The sequence below is a fragment of the Solanum pennellii genome, chromosome 10, assembly GCF_001406875.1.
Source record: "Solanum pennellii chromosome 10, SPENNV200".
Lineage (NCBI taxonomy): Eukaryota > Viridiplantae > Streptophyta > Magnoliopsida > Solanales > Solanaceae > Solanum > Solanum pennellii.
The window spans coordinates 63,784,848-63,796,270 of NC_028646.1; the positions used below are offsets into that span (position 1 = coordinate 63,784,848).

Sequence of the window (11,423 nt, forward strand, 5' to 3'; positions counted from 1 at the left end):
TTTCTCAAGAGTTGAAGTGTTTTGCAACGGGAGCTTACGACGGCTCGTCGTGGATGTGACGGCACGTCCTGCAGGTCCGTCACCGATTACAGAGAGTCGATTTTCAGTACCCAATTTCAGAATTTCTAAGTATGCTGAAACGAGACATCTGTGATGGGCCGTCGTGCCTATGACGGTCCGTCGTGATGTCCGTAATCTTAGCCAGTTTTTCCAGAAATAAATCTGCTGCTCAAAACGACTAAACAGGTCGTTACACTCTATGTCTTAGTGCTCTGTCGGGAAATTGTAATGGGGTCAATACCGTTCGGGTTGCAGGTCGGGTAAAAAAGAGGGCCCTTTCCACTTTAGTCGACTTTGGCAGTACCACAACTGGGTGAATGAGTTAACTGTAGTGGAAACTGGTTATCAGTCTTGTTATGTGCAACCAATCAGAGTAATTGTTGCTGATGGCAATTATGTTTGCAATTCCAGGTGCCCTAAATTTACTTGGAAAATGTGGAGCAAAATCTTTGTGGAAGACTTGCGAATCCTCAAGCTAGGGGTTTATGACGTTATATTAGGTAACAACTGGATGAAGAAGTACAACCCTACTAAGTTTGACCATGAGAAACAATGTGTGACCATTGGGAGAAAAAGTAACAAGGTGATTTTAAGGGCAATTTCGGACGAGGGTCAGATTAGCATGATCACTGGTAATACTATGAGTAAACTATTTTCGAAGGGCCAAACCATTATGGCTCATTTGTTCCTTTTCCAAGCTACTGGTAATGAAGTTGTAGAAGAGGTGAATAGTTCAATACAAGAGGTACTCTCTCACTACACTAATGTGTTTGGTGAACCCAAATCTTTGACACCTGCAAGATTCCTTGGTCATACTATTCCCTTGATCATACACATCACCAGTATCTCTCAGACCTTACAAATATAACTACTACAGAAGGAACAACTGGAGAAACAAATAAAGAAATGCTCAGTAATGATATCATCCAATGCAGCCAGTTACCTTTTTCTTCACCAGCCTTGTTGGCTAAGAATAAAGATGGAACTTGGAGGTTTTGTGTGGACTATAGGGGTCTAAATGAAATAACCATTAAAGATAAGTACTTTATGCCAATAGTGGATGACTTATTGGATGAATTACAAGAGTCTGTGATTTTTCCAAAGGTGGATTTGCCAGCTGATACCATCAGATCAAGAAGAAGCCTGAATATGTGTTCAAAACTGCATTTAGGACCCATGTGGGTCATTATGAGTTCAAGGTAATGCCCTTTGGGCTCAACTGCAACCTTCAAGGCACTGATGAATCAGGTATTTCGGCCCCTACTCAGAAAGTTTGTCTTGGAGTTTTATTGATGAAATACTAGTGTATAGTAGGTCTCGTACAGACCATGCAGTTCACCTAAAACTATGTTTGAAGTGCTTAGAAAACAATCGTTGTATGCTAAGAGATCTAAATGCTCATTTAGTTAATCACAAGTGGAGTATCTAGTCCATATTAATACTTCTGAAGGGGTGTCTACCGATCCAAGCAAGGTCTGGTCTATGAGTGAGTGGCTTACCGTTACCACCTTGCGAGAACTTAGAATTTTTGGGGGCTTACGGGCTATTATAGAAAGTATGTCTGCAACTATGGCTTTTGCAGGCCACTAACAGATTTATTGAGAAAGGATGCTTTTTAGGTGGAATGAAGAGGCTGATCAAGCCTTTATATCTTTGAAACATGCCATGTCCACTACTCATGTTTTGGCTTTACTTGATTATATTAAAGAGTTTATTGTTGAGACTAATGCAAGCTTAACCGGAATTTGTGTTGTTCTTATGCAAGGCAGTAGAACCATAGCTTACTTCAGTAAAGTTTTGGCTCCTAGGCATAAAGGGAAATCCATCTATGAGAAATAATACATGGCAGTTCTTAATGTTGTAGACAAATGGAGACTATATCTTCAATATAAGCACCTTGTGGTCAAAATCGACCATCACAACCTAAAGTATTTCCTGGAGCAAAAAGTTACATCTGTTGTGCAATAAAAGGGTCTAACTAAACTGTTTGGTCTAGACTATAAGGTATAGTACAAAAAGGGTGCTAAGAACAAGATGGCAGATGCATTATCTAGGCAATTTGAGGATAAGGAAGGCAGCATTCTCCATGCCTTAGCAGGTGTGTCATCTATTTGTGCTATGATGCCTACTTGGGTGCAATAAATTCATAAAAGCTATGAAGAAGATCTTGAAGTCACTGCACTAATATCTGAGTTCTATGTGGCTCACTTGGGTCCTCATCTATTCCATTATTCATCTGGTTTTCTAAAAAGAAAGGGCAAGGTTTATGTGGGCAACACTAGTGGGTTAAGACACCAACTGATCACCGTCTTTCATGACTCACATGTTGATGGTCATTCTGGATAGTTAGATACCTATAAAAGGTTAGCACAAGTGTTTTATTGACCTAAAATGAGGCAAATGGTAATACATGTGGAGGCCTGTGATGTGTGTCAACGAAGTAAAGATGAGAATGTGCCTTATACATGGTTATTACAACCCCTTCCCATTCTTGATCAAGCATGGAGGCATGTAAGCTAGAATTTTATCAAAGGACTGCCTAAGTCGAGAGGAAAAGAAGTAATTCTAGTGGTGGTGGTTAGGAGGACCAAGTTTGCACACTTTATGGCCTTATCCCACCCTTATATAGTCGTCACAATAGCAACCAAATTCTTTAAGCATGTACATACTCTCCATGGGTTGCGTGAGTCCATTGTGTTCGATAGGGACAATATATTTTTGAGCAGTTCCTGGCAGAATTATTTAGATTACTGGGAACTCAGTTGCACTACAGCACTGCCTATCACCCTCAAAGAGATGGACATACTCAGAGAGTTAATAAGTGCATCGAAAACTACCTCAGATGCATGATCTCTCATAGACCAACTCAGTGGAGGAAGTGGTTGCCTCTTTCTGAATGGTGGTAGAACACAAACTTTCACAGTGGTATTCAATGCACTCTGTTTGAAGCATTTTACGGTTATAAACCTCCTCATTTGGCTATCGGCTCTACGCCTAACACTGCAGTCTCTGCAGTTGAAAATGTAATCATGAAGAGACAGCAACTTCAACAACTCTTGCTGGACAATATGTTAAAAGGTCAAGAGAAAAGGAAAATGCATGTAGATCAGAGAGGAACAGAAAGGGAATTCCAGGTGGGTAATTTAGTGTCCTCAAACTCCAGTCATACAGGCAGACTTCATTAGCATTGGGAAGGAACCTCAAGCTTAGGTCCAAGTACTATGGTCCTTTTGTTGTTCTCAAGAGGGTAGGATAGGTGGCTTACAAACTGGCTCTTTCGATCGAGTCCAAGATCCATCCTGTTTTTTCACGTATCACTTCTCAAGAAGAAAATTGGCAATAGAGTGGTAGTGCAGACCACTTTGCTTACTACCAATGCAGATGGCCAGTTTCTTGTTAAGCCTCTCCAAATATTGCAAAGGTAGATGGTTCGTACAGGTAATGTGGCAGGGTTGAAGGTCTTGGTTCAATGGTCAAATCTTCCACATGAAGAAGCAACTTGGGAGGACTATGCAGATTTCAAAGCCAAGTTTATGGACTTCGACACCCATCCTTGAGGTCAAGGATGTTTTCCATGGGGCAAGGTGTAACAACTTCAGCTACTTTCCAATAGAAGTTAGTAGTGGAAGGAGTATTAGTTAATGTAGGAGATGCGGAAGGAGTGAATTGCAAATAATAAAGGGTCTGGATTAAAAGTAGCTAAATGAAGTTCAACGTCTGAGATTAGTCGACAGGTTATCATATACACATTGAGGGAAAGAGTGGAGACGTGAAAAGAAACTTGTAGCCGATAATTCTTAACTTTTTCCTTGTCTCTTCTCTCTTCTTTTCAACTCTGTTTTGATCCTATCTTCTTCTTCTTTCTTTTCAGATTGAGATCAAGGAGCTTCGTCTTGCTATTTTTATTTAGTTTTGTTTCAATTCTGTAAATTAGCTGAGTTATTGTTAGATTGTTAGTTTCACTTTCAGATAATCAAAAACGGCTCCACAAATATTGACTGTGTTTTAGTTTAGTTATTGTTCTACTAAATTTCAAGTTAAATTCATAACAGATATATAGGATGGTATTAATTGGCTGCGAGTGTGATACTGATATATATTGTTCATTTGGTAATGAAATTTTACTTACAAAAATTGATTTCTTCGAACCTCTTTATTCTGACATTAGTCCCCTTTATGTCCATATGAGCTATTCCTCAAGACCCCTAATACCTCTCAGTTATTCCTCTATCAGATAAAAAGATAGTCTCATAGAGAAATGTTGGTTATGTAACTTATAAAATAAAATTGCTTGTATAGTATATGAAGTGAGTGACTGAATGAATGGATGACGATGATATGAAGAGCTTGACATCTGGGCTTAATATATACATCGATAACATGAAAGATGATGAAATGAAGAGCTTAACATCTAGACTTAATACATCGATAACATGGAAGATGATGAAATGAAGAGCTTAACATATTGACAATCTCTCCAAATTCGCAAAAAAAATTATTTAGACTCTTGAATTATGACATGTTTCAATTGAACATCTGACTGAACACATAACGAAGTGCTCCTAGTAACACTCTCGATTCAAATTTTAACTCTTTTGTGTGTGCTCTTAAATATCAACTATATAGATAAATTAACCGCTTAAAATATGTTTTTTTTTTTAATTATACAAATTGGTCTCAAACTCAATAATCTATAATGAACATACGAAATCACATAAAAAAGTTTCCAAAATTTGAATTGAAGATACCCAGTAAAAATGCACTTATCATGTTTTCAAATATTCAATTGAAATATCTGTCTAAATAAAATTTAAGAGAATGTTTGGATAAACTTTTTGTCAAATAACTTAAAAGTCAAAAGTAGATAGTTACAACCTACTTTTTACTTTTAATTTTTTTCCTTTTTTATCACACTCTTCTAGAAATTAAAAACATCTGAAAAATTAAGTTAATCCAGACATCTTAGTGGGAAACTTGCAACGTATTAAGCCTAAAATCTAATATTTCTGAACTTGGACATATTCATGAACTCTCCAACAAGCTAATTCCATACATTTCTGTAATTAATTCAAAGTAATCCATAATTTTTCTGTCTAATGACTACTGGCAATTATAAAAGCGTGCCATTTTGAGTGTTAAGAGTAACAATTGACTCTCTACTCCTCTCCATCATAAAAGCTTTTTACCAGTTTTACAAAATCAATGGCCGGAAAAAGTAAGATTCTGTTCATCGGCGGTACTGGCTACATAGGAAAGTTCATCGTGGAAGCTAGTGCTAAAGCTGGTCACAATACATTTGTCTTCGTCAGAGAATCCACTCTTTTCGATCCTACCAAAACCAAACTCATCGATACTTTCAAAAGTTTTGGCATCACTTTCCTCCATGTATGTAACATTTGGTCATGCTTTATACAGTAGTTTTTGTTTTCGAAGCCCAAAAATGATATTTGAAAATTGTAGTTGTATTTGAATTTTGTGAGTGATTTGGAGTAAAAAGGTGAAAACCGCTTGTACGTGTTTTTTCAAATTTCTGGAATTGTAACTTTTTTTTATTTATTTACTATCACATTGATTTGTTAGTGTTTTTTTTTGTTGTGCGATTTTGGGAGAGTGATAATTTTGAGTTTGTGATAATCGGTGGTTAAATACAGGGAGATTTATATGATCATGAGAGTTTGGTGAAGGCGATAAAGCAAGTGGATGTTGTGATTTCTACCGTAGGTCATGCCCTTTTAGCTGATCAGGTCAAGATTATTGCTGCTATCAAAGAAGCTGGCAATGTCAAGGTAAATCGATTGCTTTCAACTTCTATTTGCGTAAATTGAGATAACAGGAGGTGAATTTGATTTTTGCTGTATCTTTTGTGTTGTTTTAAATTATAGTGCCTGGAATTGCTTAATTCTGGGATCTTTTAGCCTTTTAATCTGTGTGTATATGAGTAATATGACTAATTATGAGGTTTATTTACTGTTTAAATATTGCTGCGATTTTATTTTCTGCAACTGATTCAGTATATATTGATTTGAATTAGCAAAATAACTACTTCTAAATTATAGCCTCTTGCTTTCAGAGATTCTTTCCCTCTGAATTTGGGAACGATGTAGATCGTGTCCATGCTGTCGAGCCTGCTAAAACAGCATTTAATACTAAAGCTCGAATTCGTCGCGTTGTTGAGGCTGAAGGAATACCATTCACTTATGTGGCCACTTTCTTTTTTGTTGGTAATTCTATTCCAAATTTGGCACAGCCTGGAGCTGCAGGTCCTCCCAACGACAAAGTTGTCATCTTAGGAGATGGCAATACTAAAGGTAAACTCAGTAAAGTACATATTTCCTTGTAAGCATCAATCACCTAGTAGTAACTGAAAGACACATTTTCCTACAGTCATTGTACTCCTTTTGTATCTACAGCTATTTTTAACAAGGAAGAAGACATTGCTACCTATACTGTAAAGGCTGTTGATGACCCAAAAACACTTAACAAAATCCTCTACATCAAACCTCCACAGAATATAATTACGTTAAACGAGTTGGTATCCTTGTGGGAGAAGAAAACTGGAAAGAACCTTGAAAGAATATATATACCAGAGGAACAAGCTCTCAAGAACATACAAGGTGAAGGCCTTGTGCTCTTGATCTTCACTTTAATTAGACCATCATCTAAGTGATAATTTATCAGTCAACATAAGCTAAAGTTGTCTCAATGTAATTGTATTTCTTGCAGAAGCCTCGGTTCCATTGAATGTGGGACTATCGATCTATCACACTGCTTTTGTGAAGGGTGACCACACTAATTTTGAAATCGAACCATCATTTGGAGTAGAGGCATCAGAGGTTTATCCGGATGTTAAATATACGCCGATAGATGAGATTCTCAACCAGTATGTCTGAAAATGTAGAGTTCCTTCCTATTAAGCATAAGGTAATGGGCTTCCTGCCTTTTCTATGATGTTACATTAGTTGTTTTCAGATGTAAATCATTTGAGATATATCTACACTTTAAATTCTCAGTTTACTCTTCGGTGTTTCTACCTTTACTATTATGCATTCCTTCATATGCTCAGTACATTTCAAGTAATGACCACATACATTTTTTGTCTATATTGTTTTATAATATAGGTTTTGATGCTCCATATGTAGCTCATGGTTAGTGCTATTCGTATCAGCTTGGACCACTGTTGGTGAATCCTCATCTCCTCGAGGACATCACTTATGATTTCTTTTTCAGTCATTACTTCCAGTTTCCAAACATGTTAGAGTTAGCTAGGGGTTTGTCCTAGCAACTCATGTTAGTAGAGGCTTTGAGACAGTCAGTTAACTTTCAGCCATGTTTTATGTTGTCTCTTAGATATTAGACTCTGAGTATTATGGGCATATTTCGATATTTCTCAGTTTTAGCTTCCGCATGTACTTCTCAGTGTTGTGTTGATTTTGTTACTGTTAGTGTGATACTATGTCATGAGGTGAGCTAGGGGTTACTTGTGGCTCAAAGCATCATGTCATGTCTAGGGATTGCCTCGGGGCATAACAATTATATCCTCAAAACATTTGCAATTACTTGCGGATGGTCACTTGGAGATCATTTTACTGCAATTTTTTGGGTTAATAACTTTTTTGGCCATCTAAGTACAATATATTACCCCTTAAAGTTAGTTAGGTATATTTTCCCAACAAAGTCAATCAAATAAGATGTATAACCAAATAACTGAAAGGATAATCCTCCCCTTAAGTTTATCTTTATAATAAATTTTTCTTGCAATTGACGGTATCTTTATCACTTTATCATAAGCTTTAGCCATGTCCAATTTTACCACCACATTAATGAAAATTGTTTTTCTAATTAGTGTCTCTTGTGATTTTTTTAGTCACTAGGACATTCTCTGTGATGCTTCTTCCTTTGAAAATTTGCCTAATCCAGTTTGATTCCTTAAGATGAGCCAAGACAGATAAGTAACTAAATCTCATATAGCATCCTAGAAATGATCTTGTTAGCAGAAGTGCTCAAGCTTTGGACCTTTGATGTTAAACTTCCAAAACATACTATTTGGAGTAGAGGCTTCCCTTCCCTCTTTGTCATCTTATACCTCTCTCTATAGACTATTCTCCCTTTGTCCTCCGCATCTAAGCCTTTCCACTAACGCCCTATAAGTAACAATCGTGGCTTCCTCTTTTATCTAGACCTCTTCATTGCACAATCAATCCCTTTTATGCCCATTTGAGCTATCCCTCGAGACCTCTAGTACCTCTCTAAATGCTTTTCTATCAAGTCAAATGATAATTCCACATCATAAGTGTATAAAATGAATGAATGGATGATGAAGAGCTTAACATCTAGGCTAAACATATTGACAGTCTTAAAAGTTTGCCAACCAATTTTATTTACGCTTAAACTGTAACTTATTTCAATTGAGCATCTGAACCCATGATAAAGTATTTCTAATAGTATTGGTTTAAATTTTGATTTTATTTTTGCTTGTGTTATCAAATATCCATTACGTAGATAAGTTAATTAACCACTTTAAATCTGTCACACTCTTTAATTATATAAATTTGGATCAAAGCCTAAAATGAAGCATTTGTTTGACAGTTTCATGAACTCCCTAACGAACTGACCACATATATTTCTGTAATTTGTTCAAAGTAAGAGGATATTTTCGTATTCTAACTCCATAATATTTCTGTGGCATTTATTAAACCTTTTCACCAGTTAAGAAATCAATGGCCGGAAAAAGTAAGATTCTGTTCATCGGCGGTACTGGTTACATCGGAAAGTTCATCGTGGAAGCTAGTGCTAAAGCTGGTCACAATACATTTGTCTTCGTCAGAAAATCCACTCTTTCCGATCCTACCAAAACCAAACTCATCGATACTTTCAAAAGTCTTGGCGTCACCTTCCTCCATGTATGTATCATTTTTTTTTTCAATTCAGACATTGATTTAGGATTTAAAGCTGAAGAGGCCTTAGGTCATGAAAAATCAAAAAAAATAGTGTTTGTTTTCAAAGTAAAAATAAATTATTCTATTTGAAAATTGGAGTTGTATTTGAATTTTTTTTAGTGATTTGGGGGTAAAAAAATGTGAAAACAACTCGTTTATGATAATTGCGTTTGTTATTGGTGGTTAAATGCAGGGAGATTTATATGATCATGAGAGTTTGGTGAAGGCGATAAAGCAAGTGGATGTTGTGATTTCTACTGTAGGTCATGCCCTTTTAGCTGATCAGGTCAACATTATTACTGCTATCAAAGAAGCTGGCAATGTCAAGGTAAATCGATTGGTTTCAATCTTTTACGAAAAATTGAGATAATGTGAGGTTGGCTTTTTCCTGTATCGTTTGTGTTGTTTTACTGCGTCATGAACTTTTTCTGAAGCCAAGTCCACATACTTCAAATCGCGATTATTCAGATTATCTACTTTAATATGACTAATTATGAGCTCTGTTTTCTGTTTGATAAATATGGTTGTGGGATACTTTTTCAGATACATGGAAAGTTCCATGCTCTGCTGTTCTGCAACAGATTCAGTATTTATTGGTTCAGTTAGCAAAATAACTTCTTCTTAACACCTCTTGTTTACAGAGATTTTTTCCCTCTGAATTTGGAAATGATGTAGATCGTGTCCATGCTGTCGAGCCTGCTAAAACAGCATATAATGTTAAAGCTCAATTTCGCCGCCTTGTTGAGGCTGAAGGAATACCATTCACTTTCAACTTCTTCTTTTCTGGTTATTTTCTTCGGAATTTGGCACAGTCTGGACCTGTAGGTCCTCCTAAAGATGAAGTCGTCATCTTAGGAGATGGCAATACATTTGCTACAAGTTTTCCATATGAAAAAACACGGCGCAGTAAAGTAGATATTTCCTTGAAATCGTTAAACATTAATCGGATAATTTTATTTGTTCGATGAGTGAAGCATCTGTCAATCATCTAGTAGTAGCTTAAAGACACATTTTCCTACAGTCATTGAACTCCTTTTGTATCTACAGCTGTTTTTACCAAGGAAGAAGACATTGCTACCTATACCATAAAGACTGTCGATGATCCAAAAACACTTAACAAATTCCTTTACATCAAGCCTCCACACAATATAATTACATTAAACGAGTTGGTATCCTTGTGGGAGAAGAAAACTGGAAAGAATCTTGAAAGAATATATGTACCAGAGGAACAAGTTCTCAAGAACATACAAGGTATAAAGGCCTTGTGCCCTTGATCTTCACTTTAATTAGATCATCTAAGTGATATTTTATCAGTCAACATAAACTTATGTCGTCTTGATGTAACTGTATTTCTTGTAGAAGCCCCGGTTCCATTGAAAGTGCTACTATCGATCTGTCACACTGCTTTTGTGAAGGGTGACCACACTAATTTTGAAATTGACTCATCATTTGGAGTAGAGGCATCAGAGGTTTATCCTGATGTTAAATATACGCCGGTAGATGAGATTCTCAACCAGTATGTCTGAAAATTTAGAATTCCTTCTTATTAAGAACTAGTTTCTGAGGACGTGCTTCGCACGTGTGTTTCATGTGAATTTTTATAGATACGTTAGAATGACTAAAATCTAATGGAAATATATATGTAAATTGTAATGAATAATAAGATGTATCAATTACAAAATTCAAAGACTTACGGCAATAAAACATTCATAGAAAACTAAATTAAGAAGTCTAACAGAGTGAAAAAAAGATAAAAAGAAACAGAATATTTAAGAAAAAATACAATATAGACATTATTCTTATAAGATTGATGTATATATAGATGAAAAAATAAGTACAAAATTAGTACATAACTCTTTGAGTTTTTATCGACTCCTTTCATATCCTATCAAAATTCAAGAGTCTTCACCATCTGTTTTTACTATAGAATAAAAATAATAGCCTAATAATCTTGATAGGGGTTTCATGAGATAAAGAAGTTGGATTTATATAAATAGAATAGAAGGAATATCAAAAGATATCTTAAAGTTTTAGTTTAAATATTTGGAGGTTATGAATATGAAAAGATGAGAGTTATGAATATTATGAGTATAAAAGTTAAATAAGTAATTAGAAAGTAAATAATAAATAAATGAAGAATATGAAAAAAAAATTAAAGTTAGCAAACCATGTAAAAAGAACAACTAAAGTTCTTATCATGTAATTAAGCATTAATGAATTTAAATTTGTGAAGCTAAAGTCATTCTTTAGTAATAATCAAGATGACATTATCAATGTGCGTCCCCATTCTGTAGATTTGCACCCTTTAAATTATTAAATTTCGTTAATTATCATAATGGATAATACTTTATCCACATCAATTATATTATTCATGAGAGGCATTAAGAAAAAAGTTATAAGAAGAGGAAAAGAAAAGAAATTTAGGTA

The 11,423-nt window shown here is 35.5% G+C and overlaps 2 protein-coding genes across 2 annotated transcripts; both read left to right on the top strand.

Annotated features, from left to right (window-relative positions):
* The first annotated feature begins 5,099 nt into the window (after nt 1-5,099).
* On the top strand, nt 5,100-7,469 carry LOC107032503 (isoflavone reductase homolog). Its single transcript, XM_015234107.2, has 6 exons — nt 5,100-5,445; nt 5,712-5,846; nt 6,131-6,368; nt 6,471-6,674; nt 6,784-6,981; nt 7,179-7,469. Exons 1-5 carry the CDS (start codon nt 5,263-5,265, stop codon nt 6,948-6,950), a joined length of 927 nt encoding a protein of 308 aa, XP_015089593.1. The 5' UTR covers nt 5,100-5,262; the 3' UTR covers nt 6,951-6,981; nt 7,179-7,469.
* A 429-nt stretch (nt 7,470-7,898) lies between these two features.
* Nucleotides 7,899-10,648, top strand: LOC107032504 (isoflavone reductase homolog). The gene is made up of 5 exons (XM_015234108.2): nt 7,899-8,960; nt 9,190-9,324; nt 9,638-9,875; nt 10,044-10,247; nt 10,356-10,648. Exons 1-5 carry the CDS (start codon nt 8,778-8,780, stop codon nt 10,520-10,522), a joined length of 927 nt encoding a protein of 308 aa, XP_015089594.1. The 5' UTR covers nt 7,899-8,777; the 3' UTR covers nt 10,523-10,648.
* Nucleotides 10,649-11,423: the final 775 nt, after the last annotated feature.

What these genes read in the sequence shown, in the direction of transcription:
- LOC107032503 (XM_015234107.2), top strand. Translation starts at nt 5,263, where the DNA reads ATGGCCGGAAAAAGTAAGATTCTGTTCATCGGCGGTACTGGCTACATA. An exon ending in TTGGCATCACTTTCCTCCAT is followed by an intron (nt 5,446 to 5,711) that starts GTATGTAACATT and finishes GGTTAAATACAG; the next exon opens with GGAGATTTATATGATCATGA. An exon ending in AGCTCTCAAGAACATACAAG is followed by an intron (nt 6,675 to 6,783) that starts GTGAAGGCCTTG and finishes TATTTCTTGCAG; the next exon opens with AAGCCTCGGTTCCATTGAAT.
- LOC107032504 (XM_015234108.2), top strand. Translation starts at nt 8,778, where the DNA reads ATGGCCGGAAAAAGTAAGATTCTGTTCATCGGCGGTACTGGTTACATC. An exon ending in AAGAAGCTGGCAATGTCAAG is followed by an intron (nt 9,325 to 9,637) that starts GTAAATCGATTG and finishes TCTTGTTTACAG; the next exon opens with AGATTTTTTCCCTCTGAATT. An exon ending in AGTTCTCAAGAACATACAAG is followed by an intron (nt 10,248 to 10,355) that starts GTATAAAGGCCT and finishes TATTTCTTGTAG; the next exon opens with AAGCCCCGGTTCCATTGAAA.